The sequence below is a fragment of the Perna viridis genome, chromosome 11 (genome assembly GCF_037379345.1).
Source record: "Perna viridis isolate PV_CMFRI_1.1 ecotype Kerala chromosome 11, ASM3737934v1, whole genome shotgun sequence".
In the NCBI taxonomy this organism is placed as follows: Eukaryota; Metazoa; Mollusca; class Bivalvia; order Mytilida; family Mytilidae; genus Perna; species Perna viridis.
Window position 1 is genome coordinate 36,441,199 of NC_142455.1, and position 15,616 is coordinate 36,456,814.

At 33.4% G+C, this 15,616-nt stretch overlaps 1 protein-coding gene across 2 annotated transcripts in view; it reads right to left on the reverse strand.

The window, feature by feature from the left end:
* The window catches only part of LOC148603941 (serine/threonine-protein kinase 17B-like), a 41,957-nt gene extending 27,699 nt beyond the window's left edge, over positions 1-14,258 (reverse strand). Inside the window, exon 1 of one of the 2 annotated variants that reach the window (XM_088553698.1) lies at positions 13,760-14,258. In XM_088553698.1, coding sequence (XP_088409824.1) covers positions 13,760-13,902 — 143 coding nt within the window. In that variant the 5' untranslated portion in view covers positions 13,903-14,258. Of the gene's footprint in view, positions 1-10,042; positions 10,948-13,759 lie in introns of those variants that run through there. The other variant, XM_088553699.1, reaches the window with a different exon arrangement.
* Positions 14,259-15,616: the final 1,358 nt, after the last annotated feature.

Below are 15,616 nucleotides of genomic sequence, written 5' to 3' on the forward strand. Positions count from 1 at the left end.
AAATTATACTTGAGCTGGCCATAATTTTAGAACTATTTAAAAAAAATTACTGAACTTACTGGAAAACTTTGATGTATTTGCAGGAGTTATAGCTTCAAACAGAAATGCAACACTAAAAGAATTAAATGTATTATAAATTTTGGGTCCAATACATTTTGTAGATGTTCCATTATTGGACTGAGTTTACTGTACTGGTATTAGCCTGACTTTACTTGCTGAAAATGAAGTGCAAGAACAGCACCAACTGGCAGGAAGCCAAACATCACTGTCTGTAGTGAATTTCCTGGTATTATTTGTTTGTGTAGAGATAAGTAATTATCTTTATGAATGAGTATGTTTATATCATTACTATCAGCTGTTCACTTTTGTCTGGCTGACAGTACCAGAAAACTATACATGTAATAAAAAGTTACATGTACAATGTACTATTACATGTACTATCAGCTATTTATTTGTCCAGCTGACAGTACCAGAAAACTATACATGTAGTAAAAAGTTACATGTACTATTACATGTACAATCTGCTATTCATCTGTCTCACTGACAGTACCAAGAAAACTATACATGTAGTAAAAAGTTACATGTACTATTACATGTACAATTAGGCATTCATTTGTATGGCTGACAGTACCAAGAAACTATACATATAGTAGAATGTTATATGTACAAATGTAAAATATTTCTGTCCTTTTTTGTTGGTCTCTTAATATACATGTCAGTTTCATTGTCTGTCAGTCTGTATGTTCCAAAATGCTGAAAACAGCCATGCATAAGAGAGACATCTCAAGTGCTATAGTGTCAACTGCTTGGAATTTTTTCACACCAACAAGAAATCATAAATAAGAGATTACAATAAGAAGAATATTTGTTTAAGAAGCCATGATGTACAAGTATACAATCATTAGATCAATTCAAATGTACAATGTACCTGTATTATATAATACAATATTTCACTACATGTTGAAGACCAAAATCTTGTAGAAACTATCAGTACATAATTTAAATTTAGGAACCTTGAAAGAATAAGGATTGCTGCATGAATATATAAGCAGAAAACAGCTGAGAAGTTTATGATACAAATTCAGTAGCATTTACAAAGGAGTCCAGAACATGTTTGAATGTTACAGTACCCAGGTGTGTCCCAAATGACCTTTAACCCCACCTTTGTTTACCAACAAAGTCACAAGATAAAACAACTGATAGAATTTAACAGGTGACACCCTGAACTCAAGATAAACCCATGCTACTTAGTTTTTTGTATGCATCCACCCATATTTTGTACAAAAGAATATTAGATATTTTATTTCTCTGTTCCTCATGTAGTTATTTGTTTTTCATTATCAAAGCTACATGTATGAAGTACAAGTATATAAAAAAGTATGAAGACTATACAAAGTACTGAGCGAGCATTCAAGAGTAAACAATAGCTGTATTAATGTAAACTCAAAAAGATCAATCAAAACCTTTAAAAGACATAAATTTATAAAATTTGCTGACAACACAAAAATTTCCTAAATGACATAATCACGCTATTATTATTTACCACATAAATGACAAATATTTTAAAATTATTCTTTTTTCCTTTTTGTTTTGGATTTGACAAATTTTATTCTGACACCCACAATCCATAAACTAACATAAAAGGACTCCACTGTTGTCCCTGACCAGACTACAATACAAACATGGCCAATGATTAACTTCAACAACTAAATTGTGCCAATATTTCCTTTATTGAATTATTTGAATGAGACTTTTTATTGGCACATGATACATCAAATTATTACAGATAACATGAAGTAGAAGTTTAAACTTCAAAGTTGCTCATGCTTAAATCTTGTAACAAGATATAAAATATTACTGATTAATTAACAGGAAAAAATGGTGTGAAATAATCATGCAATCTCTCCAGAATGTCTAAACAGAAATATTGAATTTGACAAGGCATAAAATTACAACATATCAAACATTAGAACGTTATGTGGGCTCAAAAAGGTCTACTAGCACTTGTTACAGATTACACAGGAAAAACAATCAATAATATTTAAAAATTTAAGAAATATATCTGTGACAAATAAAGTTTGGAATATATTTCATCCAAATACAACAAAATCCAACTCCTACTTGTAGTATTGCTAACACTAACCACTACATGTAGTTTCAAAAACTAATCATCTTTTTTATCAAAGGACCAGAAAACATTAAGTTTTTGGCTAATGTTACTTACAGACTTCATGAAAGAATATGGATATTATAATTAATAGGCAACCACAAATCAGAATGATGAGCCATTTGAAGTTGGTGCCAAGTTTAGTCTGCAATAATAATTTCTTTTAGACATCAAATGTGTCTGCAATGCTATTTCAGAACTTCAAAAAAGTATCAACTACCAGTAGTCAAAACAATAAATATACTAGGAGAAGAAAACATATGATCTCTGAAAAACAAGTAAACTGAAAACCTATACAACAGCCTTTGTATTTTATTCTTTATCCTGTTTATTTTTACATATGCAGCTTATGTTAACAACTGTGCTAGCATGTTTGTCTTCAGTGACAGTTGTTGTATCCAGTATCTAGACCAGTAATATATTACTTGAAAAGAAAGAAGCAGTTTACATGTAATCATACATTACTTTTATGGTGTGGACTACGAACATAGACTAGAAACAAGTTGTATAAACAGCTATCAACACACTTTCAACTTAGTTGTATAATCCTTGTAGAACAAGGCAGTAACTGATCATCTTTATGTAAAACCCTGGTCAGCTACAACAGATTTATTCAGTAGAAAACATTGAAAGAAAACATTCATATAAACCTCTAAAACCAAAGTGATTGTAGCTCATGATGAGCTTGCATAATCATGTCTGTGTTAAATCATTCATCAACCTACCCTACATGTAAGAATGTGACATGTATCAAGGTCAATTGTCAGCGAGGTCACATGGAGACTCCAGTTGTCGTGATGTAAGACCAAGCAGTCAAAAGGTGTAAAAATGCCACACTTTAATTAAATGTACATATATTGGAATACTTGTGCATTCTTTTAACCAAATTATAAGTTTATTTATAAAGTGTATGAAAGACAAATTAAGATCTTTTGAAATCTAAAATCAGTGAACGTTCAACTAAAAGACATTAGTTTCATATTAACATATAAGTCTTTACAATGTGTAAGGGTTCATATTGACATACAAGGCTTTACACTGTGTTAGGGTTCATATTGACATACAAGGCTTTACACTGTGTTAGGGTTCATATTGACATACAAGGCTTTACACTGTGTAAGGGTTCATATTAACATACAAGGCTTTACACTGTTTAAGGGTTCATATTGACATACAAGGCTTTACACTGTTTAAGGGTTCATATTGATATATAAGGCTTTACACTGTGTAAGGGTTCATATTGACATACAAGGCTTTACACTGTGTAAGGGTTCATATTGACATACAAGGCTTTACACTGTTTAAGGGTTCATATTGACATACAAGGCTTTACACTGTGTAAGGGTTCACATTGACATACAAGGCTTTACACTGTGTAAGGGTTCATATTGACATACATGGTATTACACTGTGTAAGGGCTCATATTAATATGTAAGGCTTTACACTGTGTAAAGGGGGTATGCATATATTTATTATATTACTTTTATAAAAACTTGTATGAAACTTAGTGAGAAAATAATTCTTCAAAATAAATCTGTAAGTTTTTTTTATATAAATTGCTTTTTAAAGTGAATAAATTCCATTTCATGCACTGAATCTTTTGAACGGGACAATTTGAGTCATTTCTAATAATTATAAGTTAGGCTTGGAGCTCTATACAAAGTACAATATTAATGGTGTTATGCAATGGGATTGATTTTCTTTTAAGCCATTTCACAAATAGTTCACATTTCTATGAAAACAGAAATTTAACACTTGTATGAATGAAACATGACATCCACCAAGATCCAGAGAGATGAGTAGCTTAGCCGTGAAATCAAATACAATTGTACCAACTTCCCAACACATCCAAGTCCTATAATTACAGGTACTTGTATTTACATGCATATTTCCAACTATTTTGTTGATGCATTTTAGCTATTTTTGGTTTTGATAGGGTGTCATGCAGCAACCAATCAGTATTGTGTTACTCCCATGCTTTATACTACGTATAGTCGAGTAGGTGTTTTAGACTTTGTACAGTCCAGTGCAACAGTCTCTGTATGGCTGAATGTTCTGGTCTTTGTACAGTCCAGTATAACAGTAAACATGTACGTGTGTATGTATGGCTGAATGTTCTAGTCTTTGTACAGTCCAGTGCAACAGTCTCTGTACAGCTGAATGTCCTAGTATTTGTACAGTCCAGTGCAACAGTCTCTGTAAGGCTGAATGTTCTGGTCTTTTTACACTCCAGTGCAACAGTCTCTGTACAGCTGAATGTCCTAGTATTTGTACAGTCCAGTGCAACAGTCTCTGTATGGCTGAATGTTCTGGTCTTTGTACAGTCCAGTACAACAGTAAACATGTACGTGTGTATGTATGGCTGAATGTTCTAGTCTTTGTACAGTCCAGTGCAACAGTCTCTGTACAGCTGAATGTTCTGGTCTTTGTACAGTCCTGTGCAACAGTCTCTGTACGGCTGAATGTTCTGGTCTTTTTACAGTCCAGTGCAACAGTCTCTGTACAGCTGAATGTCCTAGTATTTGTACAGTCCAGTGCAACAGTCTCTGTGCGGCTGAATGTTCTGGTCTTTGTACAGTCCTGTGCAACAGTCTCTGTGCGGCTGAATGTTCTGGTCTTTGTACAGTCCAGTACAACAGTCTCTGTGCGGCTGAATGTTCTGGTCTTTGTACAGTCCAGTACAACAGTCTCTGTACGGCTGAATGTTCTGGTCTTTTTACAGTCCAGTGCAACAGTCTCTGTACAGCTGAATGTCCTAGTATTTGTACAGTCCAGTGCAACAGTCTCTGTATGGCTGAATGTTCTGGTCTTTGTACAGTCCAGTACAACAGTAAACATGTACGTGTATGTATGGCTGAATGTTCTAGTCTTTGTACAGTCCAGTGCAACAGTCTCTGTACAGCTGAATGTTCTGGTCTTTGTACAGTCCTGTGCAACAGTCTCTGTACGGCTGAATGTTCTGGTCTTTTTACAGTCCAGTGCAACAGTCTCTGTACAGCTGAATGTCCTAGTATTTGTACAGTCCAGTGCAACAGTCTCTGTGCGGCTGAATGTTCTGGTCTTTGTACAGTCCTGTGCAACAGTCTCTGTGCGGCTGAATGTTCTGGTCTTTGTACAGTCCAGTACAACAGTCTCTGTGCGGCTGAATGTTCTGGTCTTTGTACAGTCCAGTACAACAGTCTCTGTACGGCTGAATGTTCTGGTCTTTGTATAGTCCTGTGCAACAGTCTCTGTACGGCTGAGTGTTCTGGTCTTTGTACAGTCCAGTACAACAGTCTTGTATTGTCCTGTGCAACAGTCTCTCTACAGCTGAATGTTCTGGTCTTTGTACAGTACTGTACAACAGTCTCTGTACGGCTGAGTGTTCTGGTCTTTGTACAGTCCAGTACAACAGTCTCTGTACGGCTGAATGTTCTGGTCTTTTTACAGTCCAGTGCAACAGTCTCTGTACAGCTGAATGTCCTAGTATTTGTACAGTCCAGTGCAACAGTCTCTGTATGGCTGAATGTTCTGGTCTTTGTACAGTCCAGTACAACAGTAAACATGTACGTGTGTATGTATGGCTGAATGTTCTAGTCTTTGTACAGTCCAGTGCAACAGTCTCTGTACAGCTGAATGTTCTGGTCTTTGTACAGTCCTGTGCAACAGTCTCTGTACGGCTGAATGTTCTGGTCTTTTTACAGTCCAGTGCAACAGTCTCTGTACAGCTGAATGTCCTAGTATTTGTACAGTCCAGTGCAACAGTCTCTGTGCGGCTGAATGTTCTGGTCTTTGTACAGTCCTGTGCAACAGTCTCTGTGCGGCTGAATGTTCTGGTCTTTGTACAGTCCAGTACAACAGTCTCTGTGCGGCTGAATGTTCTGGTCTTTGTACAGTCCAGTACAACAGTCTCTGTACGGCTGAATGTTCTGGTCTTTTTACAGTCCAGTGCAACAGTCTCTGTACAGCTGAATGTCCTAGTATTTGTACAGTCCAGTGCAACAGTCTCTGTATGGCTGAATGTTCTGGTCTTTGTACAGTCCAGTACAACAGTAAACATGTACGTGTATGTATGGCTGAATGTTCTAGTCTTTGTACAGTCCAGTGCAACAGTCTCTGTACAGCTGAATGTTCTGGTCTTTGTACAGTCCTGTGCAACAGTCTCTGTACGGCTGAATGTTCTGGTCTTTTTACAGTCCAGTGCAACAGTCTCTGTACAGCTGAATGTCCTAGTATTTGTACAGTCCAGTGCAACAGTCTCTGTGCGGCTGAATGTTCTGGTCTTTGTACAGTCCTGTGCAACAGTCTCTGTGCGGCTGAATGTTCTGGTCTTTGTACAGTCCAGTACAACAGTCTCTGTGCGGCTGAATGTTCTGGTCTTTGTACAGTCCAGTACAACAGTCTCTGTACGGCTGAATGTTCTGGTCTTTGTATAGTCCTGTGCAACAGTCTCTGTACGGCTGAGTGTTCTGGTCTTTGTACAGTCCAGTACAACAGTCTTGTATTGTCCTGTGCAACAGTCTCTCTACAGCTGAATGTTCTGGTCTTTGTACAGTACTGTACAACAGTCTCTGTACGGCTGAGTGTTCTGGTCTTTGTACAGTACTGTACAACAGTCTCTGTATGACTGAATATTATCTCACGTACATATGGACTTGTGTAATCTTAATACATGCAATTTCAGTTTACATCAAAACTTAAAGGACAGAAAGGAATTCAATCAAATATTAAGTTGACCAAGCGAAAAAACAGAGTCTTTATTTAAATCTGATTTCAAACATGTTAATTTTAAAACATTATCATCAAAGGACTTAGCTGAGAGGTGACACAAAATCCATCTTATAGAAATTATTAAATTACTATTTGTTTGGGAGAATTTGTAGGCTTTCCGAGATAGTGGTGACCTCATAAAATGTTTGACCAGTATGTCCAAGATTTACCCATTACGTTAGTTTAGTTTGCGTAAACTGTTTACAATTTATAATTCTGTAGATAAGACAATATTCAATATTTGTACTTTAGATATTGCCGCTTGTTTGCTAGATTTGACTCTGTTATATTGTTGTTCTATGTTTAAAGTTGAGAAAAAGTAATTCTTTAAATGTGTATCTTGACAATTTAATTTGGACTGATATTATATGAAGATTTTATCAGCAAAACATATTTCATGTATGAGTAGAAAATCAGTTGTTTTTGTGGAATGTATAATAAAAGTTAACGTGACCTGGCAGGAAAACATTGTCACAGTGACATCTGAGAACAAGAGCTAATACAGTACACTTCTTATGACCTTGATAATGGGATATCCTGTAGTATATTTTCTGGGTCATAAGAATACATGTACAACACAAATATACTTTTCTGCTGGGTACTTTTTGAACATTAACATTGTAAATCACATATTACTGCCAAAACGCCACTACATAAAAACCTACTGCATTACTAGAATGATATTTTCACCATTATTAGGGCAGAAATACATGTACAGGTACATGCATTAGTATGTTAACTCAAAAAAAATGCTGGTTCAACACCCAAATCTCAGGGAAGCTACATGTAGATGTACAAATATAAAGGTGGTTCTAAATCCTTTAAATGTTTGTACACAGTAGAAGTCAAATACATGTACATGAACAAAAATAGCTCTAAGGTATAAGCTGTGTAAACATCAGGTTTAAAAAAAATATTTAAAAGGAATTTCTGTACCCCATGGTGGGTATTAAGGTTGAAGAAGATTCCTTTAGTGTTGAGGTTTAAAACTTTATAAAAACACTTTAGTATATAAACATTTACACGTCCAGAAGAAGGTGAAAAGTACATGTCCTTCCTTCTCTCCCAATAGTAGTAGCATCAAATACATAAAATATTTCATTGTTAATTCTAATGTGCAACATGTACAGATGGCCAGTGAAAGAAATATAGATTCTCCCTCAGTAAAGGGCTTTGTTGTTCCACTGTAGATACATGTAGCAAAATTCTGATTTTCAATATGTGAGTTTCAGCAAACATGTTACAAATCTCAATTTTTCCAGTCTAGAAGTAATTTAAATCCAGAATAGATCGAAGGAGAATCGGTTTCTCCCTTGAAATCTGTAGAAAAGCTAATAATTAAATGAGAGAAAATTAGTTTCGACTAAAAAGGTGTCTCAAATGTTTGAATTACAACTGTCCTACACGTACACCATCAATCTTCAAATAAAAATTTCAAATACCACCACATACACAGCATGCTTCCTTGATTAAAACTTGTTATCCCTCAACTCAAGGGTCAGAACAATATTGATGAGGAAACATTACAATAAAACGTTTTACAAATTTATGTCAAAAAAGTTAACAAAAGTTCTTAGTTGTACTCCCTGACAACAATATTTCCTAGAACCAGGAAGTTAATTACAAATTACAGACAATTTTGATTCAATAAAATATTGATTTTATTTGTATCAATTCATCAAATTTATCTTAGATCATCATGATTCATGCTGAGGTCTGAGAATAAATTTGTTATGTAACCATTTGTCAACTTGTGTGGTGAGGACATGCCCTCGAGCAACTGACTTTTTTGTGGTGAGGACGTGTATCTTGCCCTTGAGCAACTGACTTTTTATCACATCATTCTTGTGGTTGAGAAAAAGGAATTTTTGAAGTCAATGAGTTTAATACAGCCAAAAAGTATTAATGTTTTTAACTACTTTTAATGTTCAATCTTGGGAGAACGTTGATTGTTTTCAAGGGTAAGGAAAAATAAATTCATGACCAAGACAAAATGGGATAACAGCTCAACTTTCCATAACAGCTCAACCAAATATGTTTGTCATCTAACCATGGTGATTTATCAGAATACCATTCCTCCTTAGTATTCAGAGTAATTGATAACAGCCAGTGGGGTTCTCAGAAACATATGAAATACAAAGCTTAGCTTTCAAAAGTATTAAATTTAATTTTACTTCAACAAAATATCATACATGGCCAGTGATTAGGGTATTACCACAGATTACAGGACCATTAAACAAGTACTATCTGTCATTATACTGCATAAATTTTACCCTTTGTCTTAGCTCTAAAAACTTCCAAAAAGGGCAGACCTTGCTTTGGCAATGGACTTGAATGTCTGGAATCATGTGCTTTAATACACTTCCAAAAACAGTTGTGCTGCAATGCTTACAACTAAATGCAGTTTAGAACACTAAAACGAGACATACATTTTACCGCTCTTGATCAGACATGGATTGATAGTTCATAAAAAAGATTGCAGTGACAATGAGACAATATGATTACTGGTAATAACACGTCCACTCCACATAAGTGGGTCATTGAGATATAAAAGGACTTCAGTTTATTGTCAATCCCATAGCCAAAGCAAACAAAACACCAATAATAACTGCACATCAAAGCTACATCCTCAATTAATGTTACAAATCAAAGTATATTGAAAGATCACAGTAATTTCATAAAACAGAAAAATGTCTGAAATTTCAGTAAAATTACGTTTAATATGTATAATATGACTCACTTTCAAATTTTGTATTTACTGTTACATTTTTTTAGTAACACTTCTTTGTAGCTTTCATAAATGTTTTTTCTACTCACAAGTCACTTACATAAATTATACATGTATGATAAAGGATAGGGGAAAAAATAATGAAAGCCTGTGCCACTGGAAAATGTATTTTAGTCTTGATAGAAGCCATTAAAACAAACTGCTTGCTTAATGTATACATGTATAGTTTTTTAAATAAGTGGTCATCATTTTTCTCTTTATTCACAATACTTAATGAATATTGGTTTTTAGTTTCCCAGACACTGATCAAATAAAAGCAACAACAATGACTGCTCAATAACTGTCATAAGTCAAAAATTACTAAAACATCAGTTACCTTAATTAAATAATGACTCACCTTCCCAAATCATTACTAATTGTATAGTAATCACTTAACGGCTTTGTGTTAATTGATGTATTTGGTCTACATTGTCTATTAGAGGAATCCAGAAAAGATCCGAGGCTATTGTGATAATGATATAAATCCATTGTGAATGAAAGATTTTCAACGATGAAAGATTAAAAGTGAAAATCTAATTCAATGACAATTTCACTATAAGTCACAAAAATTGTTACTTAGTCAATATGTTGTACTGACTGTATTAATCATTAAAATTCTCATAATTTTGTGGGATTTTGAATTTTGTTTTCCTTGATAAGAAATCTCATACACTGAACAATGAAGAAATAACATCACACATTTCTCCTTAAAAGGAATACACATTCAAAAAATACTGTACATGTACACCACATGTAAATAATGTACAACTAAGTTCCCTATTTCAAGTATCACAATAAGAATTCTATTTGAAAACGGACAAGAAAGTATTTTCACAGCTCATACAAACACCAGTCAACATTCAAATATATATATATATATGTCGACACTATCATGGCTGTAATCTCCTATTTAAACAAGGATAAAATTCCTCAAGTCCTTTAACCTATGAAAAATACTAAATTTCAAATGTTTGACAATGCAGCTGTACCTAGTTTTCTCCTTTTAAAACATTTACTATAAATTCAGCCACACAATAAAGATCCTGATTGAATGTTTAAGTTGATAACACAGTTGAGTCCACTACTGTAGCAAAAAATTTCCTTTTTAAAGTAATATGTAGTTATAAATGTCTGAAAATGTATACATCCCTCGGGCTATTTAACCATTTAATTACAAAATTGGACAAAATAACTTTAAATCTACATTTTTTTCTACCAACTTAAGGCAATACAAATTTTGTCACCTCTTGTCATAGTAAACAATGTACAAAAGACAATGACAATGTATGTTACAATACATGTGTAGCTGTCAGTAATTATCTTTTTACATGTACATGTATGTGATATGAAGTGCTCAAGAATTTCTGAATACATATTCAATTATATCAACAAATAAACTACATTCTGTTTTACAATCAGTGTATAAGTAGATGTACATGAACATTGGTAGAATCATCAACTATATTTCATTCATATCATTATAAGGCATGTTTACAAAAAAGTACATTAAAGAAAAATTGGAAGATAATTACATTGTTTACTATTAGAAAGAAAACTACATGTACATGTATAACATAATGCATACACACTAGAAATCAAAACCTATTTTTTCAAGACAATTTCTATCCAAGTTCTCTGGGTAAAAAATCACAGTTCATGCACAAATACCTAGTAGATTTGCCATACATAAATGGAAAATAACTTCAGTGATACATGTAGCTGTCTTATTTATTTTTAATCCCTACAATTTATGTGTATACATTGTACACTTATGTACACTGAAATGTAAAATTTCACCAAAGTAAATGTACATGTACATGTATGCCCAAATGATTCTGGTGAAATAGAGTGAGTGTTCCTCTACAACTTTTGATTATTAGTAGCAATAATAACATCAGAAAACAATCTGGCCCGAAAATTGAACAGAGATAATTAAAAATTGAAACAAGAAAAAAATTTGAAGTTCATCAAAACTTGTACATTGTAAATTGTTTCATCATACATAAATTTCTCTAATTTATGAATAATTGTAAATCTACTATGCCCTTTTCAGTTGCAAGGCAAAGAAGACAATATAATCTTTGGAAATATAACAGATACAAAGGTTCAGTAAGCTATTACCAACAATTGTTGAAGTGTTACTCTGAAAACTCTGATAGAAGTGTAAAAAATCCATGAAATCAATAACATCTGATCACTAAATGAGCCTGTACAAAACTTAAAGCATAAATACTACAAGGACATCAACATTTTTACATGTACATGTACAAAATATGAAATGTATTTAATTGTTAAAGACTGCAACTTAAACTCTATTTTTATCAGCACCTATATTGTACATGTACAATACATGTAAATAAATATACAGGTACCCCACTGAAAGTCTGGCTGGCCTACATGTAATTATATCACAGAAGGATTAATTGGATTAAAGTGGTAATATATTACTACAATACACATATCAGTTAAGTATCCAGCTGATTAAACTTAATCTATTTAATAGGTGATATTAACAGAGATCTATTATTGTTTTATTACTCATTTCAGGTGATTCAATAAACAATGGTCATTAAGTAGATATATACAATGTAACTCTGAATATATGTGCCAAAAGCTTTTTGAACTTCTAGTCTGAACTACAAACCTTAACATTCATTTCTCATTTGAGGTGATTCAATACACAATAATTATTGAGTAGATATACACAAAATGTACAATGTAACTTGTCGTAGAATATACATTGTACATGTATGCCCCAAAAGCTCATTGAACTTCTGATTTCAAGCCTGAACTACAAATTATAGCTTTATTTCTTTATACATAGAGCAAGAATAGAAATGATGAATATGCCAAAGAGACAAAAACCAAACCGGGTGAAAAATGTCAGCTCAGAGGCCACAAATCCCTGACTTGGGACAAGTGCAAAGAATGTGGCAGGGTTTATGTACATTGTACATATACATTCTGTAGGTCTACACAAACAGGATTTTCCTTTTACTGGCTGCATGGACATACAAAGCTCAAGACACCCAATTAAAAATTTGCAAGAATGCTTTTGAGAAATACATGTACATGTACAATGTAAGTGTGAAACAATTAGAAATTAAAACTAATGACTGTTCAACATGTAAGAGGAAATTTTCAATTGCTGAATTTGTCTTTATGGCAAGACCCACAAAAGTCTTAAATACAAATTTAAATGTACATTGTAGGTCACAAAATTTTTAATGAGGGTTACTTTGTATTCCCATTGAAAGACAATTCCCTTAAAGAATATTTGCCTTTATGCTACAAGATTTATGATGCTTCTATGTGAGCAATCCAGGATCTCCATCTAAACTACTTTTTAGTCAATCATGTACTGATAGTGAATGTTAATTAACAGTTACAAATGTATGCTATAGGGTACTAATACATGTACATGTATAATCTGTGGTGAACTTGACAATGATTTGGAGATTGTTAATCAGGCAAAACAGCATATCTAGGAGAATGAGATATAAATGTTACAAGATGTTGTAACATTATTGGCTACATTTTTTATACTTCAAAAAATAATAATATTCACACAAATTTTCAAAATGTATATTGACCTTTGATATATTTTGCAGATTTGTGTAAATATTGTGTATTTCTCTGCATAAAGAGAATTGTGGTTGATATTTCAGATATTTATATTTCTTTTACATTTATTACAACTGGTGTCTGGGTATACATTATTATGTTTGTATCTTTTTATAAAATTATTATTCAACATCAGTGAAAGAAATTAGCAGTAGACCTAAAATGTACAGACCAAGTCTATGTAAATTCAAGCAGGTCTATGGTGAAATTGGCTCAAGTTGCTTTATAATGTACAGCATTATGTAAAATTATGATGGGTCTATGTTGACAAAAAGTCAGTTTCTCACACTGCAATATAACTTGAAAAAAAATTTGCTTGTAAATGAAAATTATTATTGAAATTCTAAACACATTCTATAGTCATTACTGAAGACATCTTCATTTTATTGTCATTGAATCTAGTACTACCTAAATAGAACAATTAATATGTATGCAATATTTTTACACATACCTTCCAATGTCCTCAACAATATCGTAAACATCAACAAGACATTGTGTTTTGATGCTGGTATTTGGCTGATATTTGTCTTTTCCAGGAGGACTAAAAGATGATACACTATTGTGGTAATGACTGTATCCATTCATTTTATTCATCTTAAATGCTAATCAAAAGATGGTCTTAATTACATAGTTTATAGACTGAAATTTCTAGTATTCCCTTTCTTCAAAATACTGTTAATCACCACTCATAAAGCACAAAGATGAACCTCATGAATTCGAAATTCTTCACATTCCTGACATTTCACGGACACAGGATGTCTGGAAAGCGGCGATTACCAAGCAAAAAGGGGTTATATTTTAATTCCGATTATTCCGTTACAAAAATTTGAATAGCTTGAGGCCTTGGAAAATTTGAAATACCTGAAAACTCAATAAAAGCACTGAAAGTTTTGCAATCAAATGAGACCTATCTGTTTTGATGAGGAATGAAATCGAGGCTAGAACCAATGCCTGAACGAAGACGGTGACGGAGAAGATAAAATTTCGTACCTTCAAGCGGGCAAATTATAACAAATTAAGAATCCTTGATAAAAAAAAAGATGAAAAGACTAATCCCGAGGAAACATGTTACGTTACTGTAAATAAAATATTTTTGATATAGAGAAAAACTATATAGATCTTATTTACGTTAACTATCTTGAGTTTCACTGGATTTTATCCTCTCTTGCCGTTTTGTAGTCCAACGTTACCCGAACAAATTGACAAATTGCTTATTTAATTGAATATAATTTCTCTTTTATTGAAATCTGTTCTTTTATCTTGAAGGGCTAGATTCATAAGGGGGGACTTGGGTACCGTTTAAAATGGAAAGGGGGGGGGGGTGATTTTTCACAAATTACATTGACTCCCTTCGATCGCTCGAGACCTTTTCTAGTTGGTTTTAAAAAAATATTATAAGATATTTTATTCAACACAAAGTGAAAAGGATTAGGCAGCAGGCAAAGCCTATGTAACTCGCCCTCTCTCGGTGACAAAGGTGTACAATAAATTAATTATTATGCATAAAGTGTATATTGAATTACTTGTGCAACAGATAAAACTGAGGCAGGATAGGATAAATCAACAAAGTTTGAGTACAAAAATTAGGCTAAAACAGTATTAGCTTTAGAAAATTAAGTACTGAAATTACGAGTGCAAGAAGTTGCTAACAATATTAGCGACTTCAAAATAAATTTCTGAATGCATCGATGTGTCAGTGGCCATAGGTGGATCCAGAGAGGGATGCAGGGGGTTGCCAACCCTTTTTTATTTAAGAAATCGTCATTTCCATGAGTAAATTTGCCAAAAAATGGCTGAAATAATGTCTTAGCAGCCCACTTCGGCTGGCACCTCTCCCTTTCAAAGTGTCTGGGTCCGGTCCTGAGTGGCGGATCCAGAGGGGCTGTAGGGGATTTGTCCCCCTTTTTATTAGATTTGTCACTTTCAATGTTTAAAATTGAAAAAAAAAATGGCAAGTAATGTTCTAGTTACCACTCTTTTTCTGTATGTGCTATTTAAGAAATAAGTTGAAATTCAGCACAATCATAACTGTAAAGTAAAAAAAAAATACGCCTAGTCTATTGGTGAAAACAGCTGTTGTACATCCACTTCTTCTATTAGTGATTTTTTTTGTGTTAATTTCATGGAATTTTTGGGGAAAAAATAAGAAATAATCGCATGGAACACCTTTTCAAAATTGCTATGTCCGCGTCTTTGAACAGTGGTACCATGTACAAAAATTCTTGCATAAATATACATTTCTTTTTAACGTCTCATTTTAAAATAATTTTTGTAGTGGCTTAATTGTTTTCCTCTCTCATAATATCTT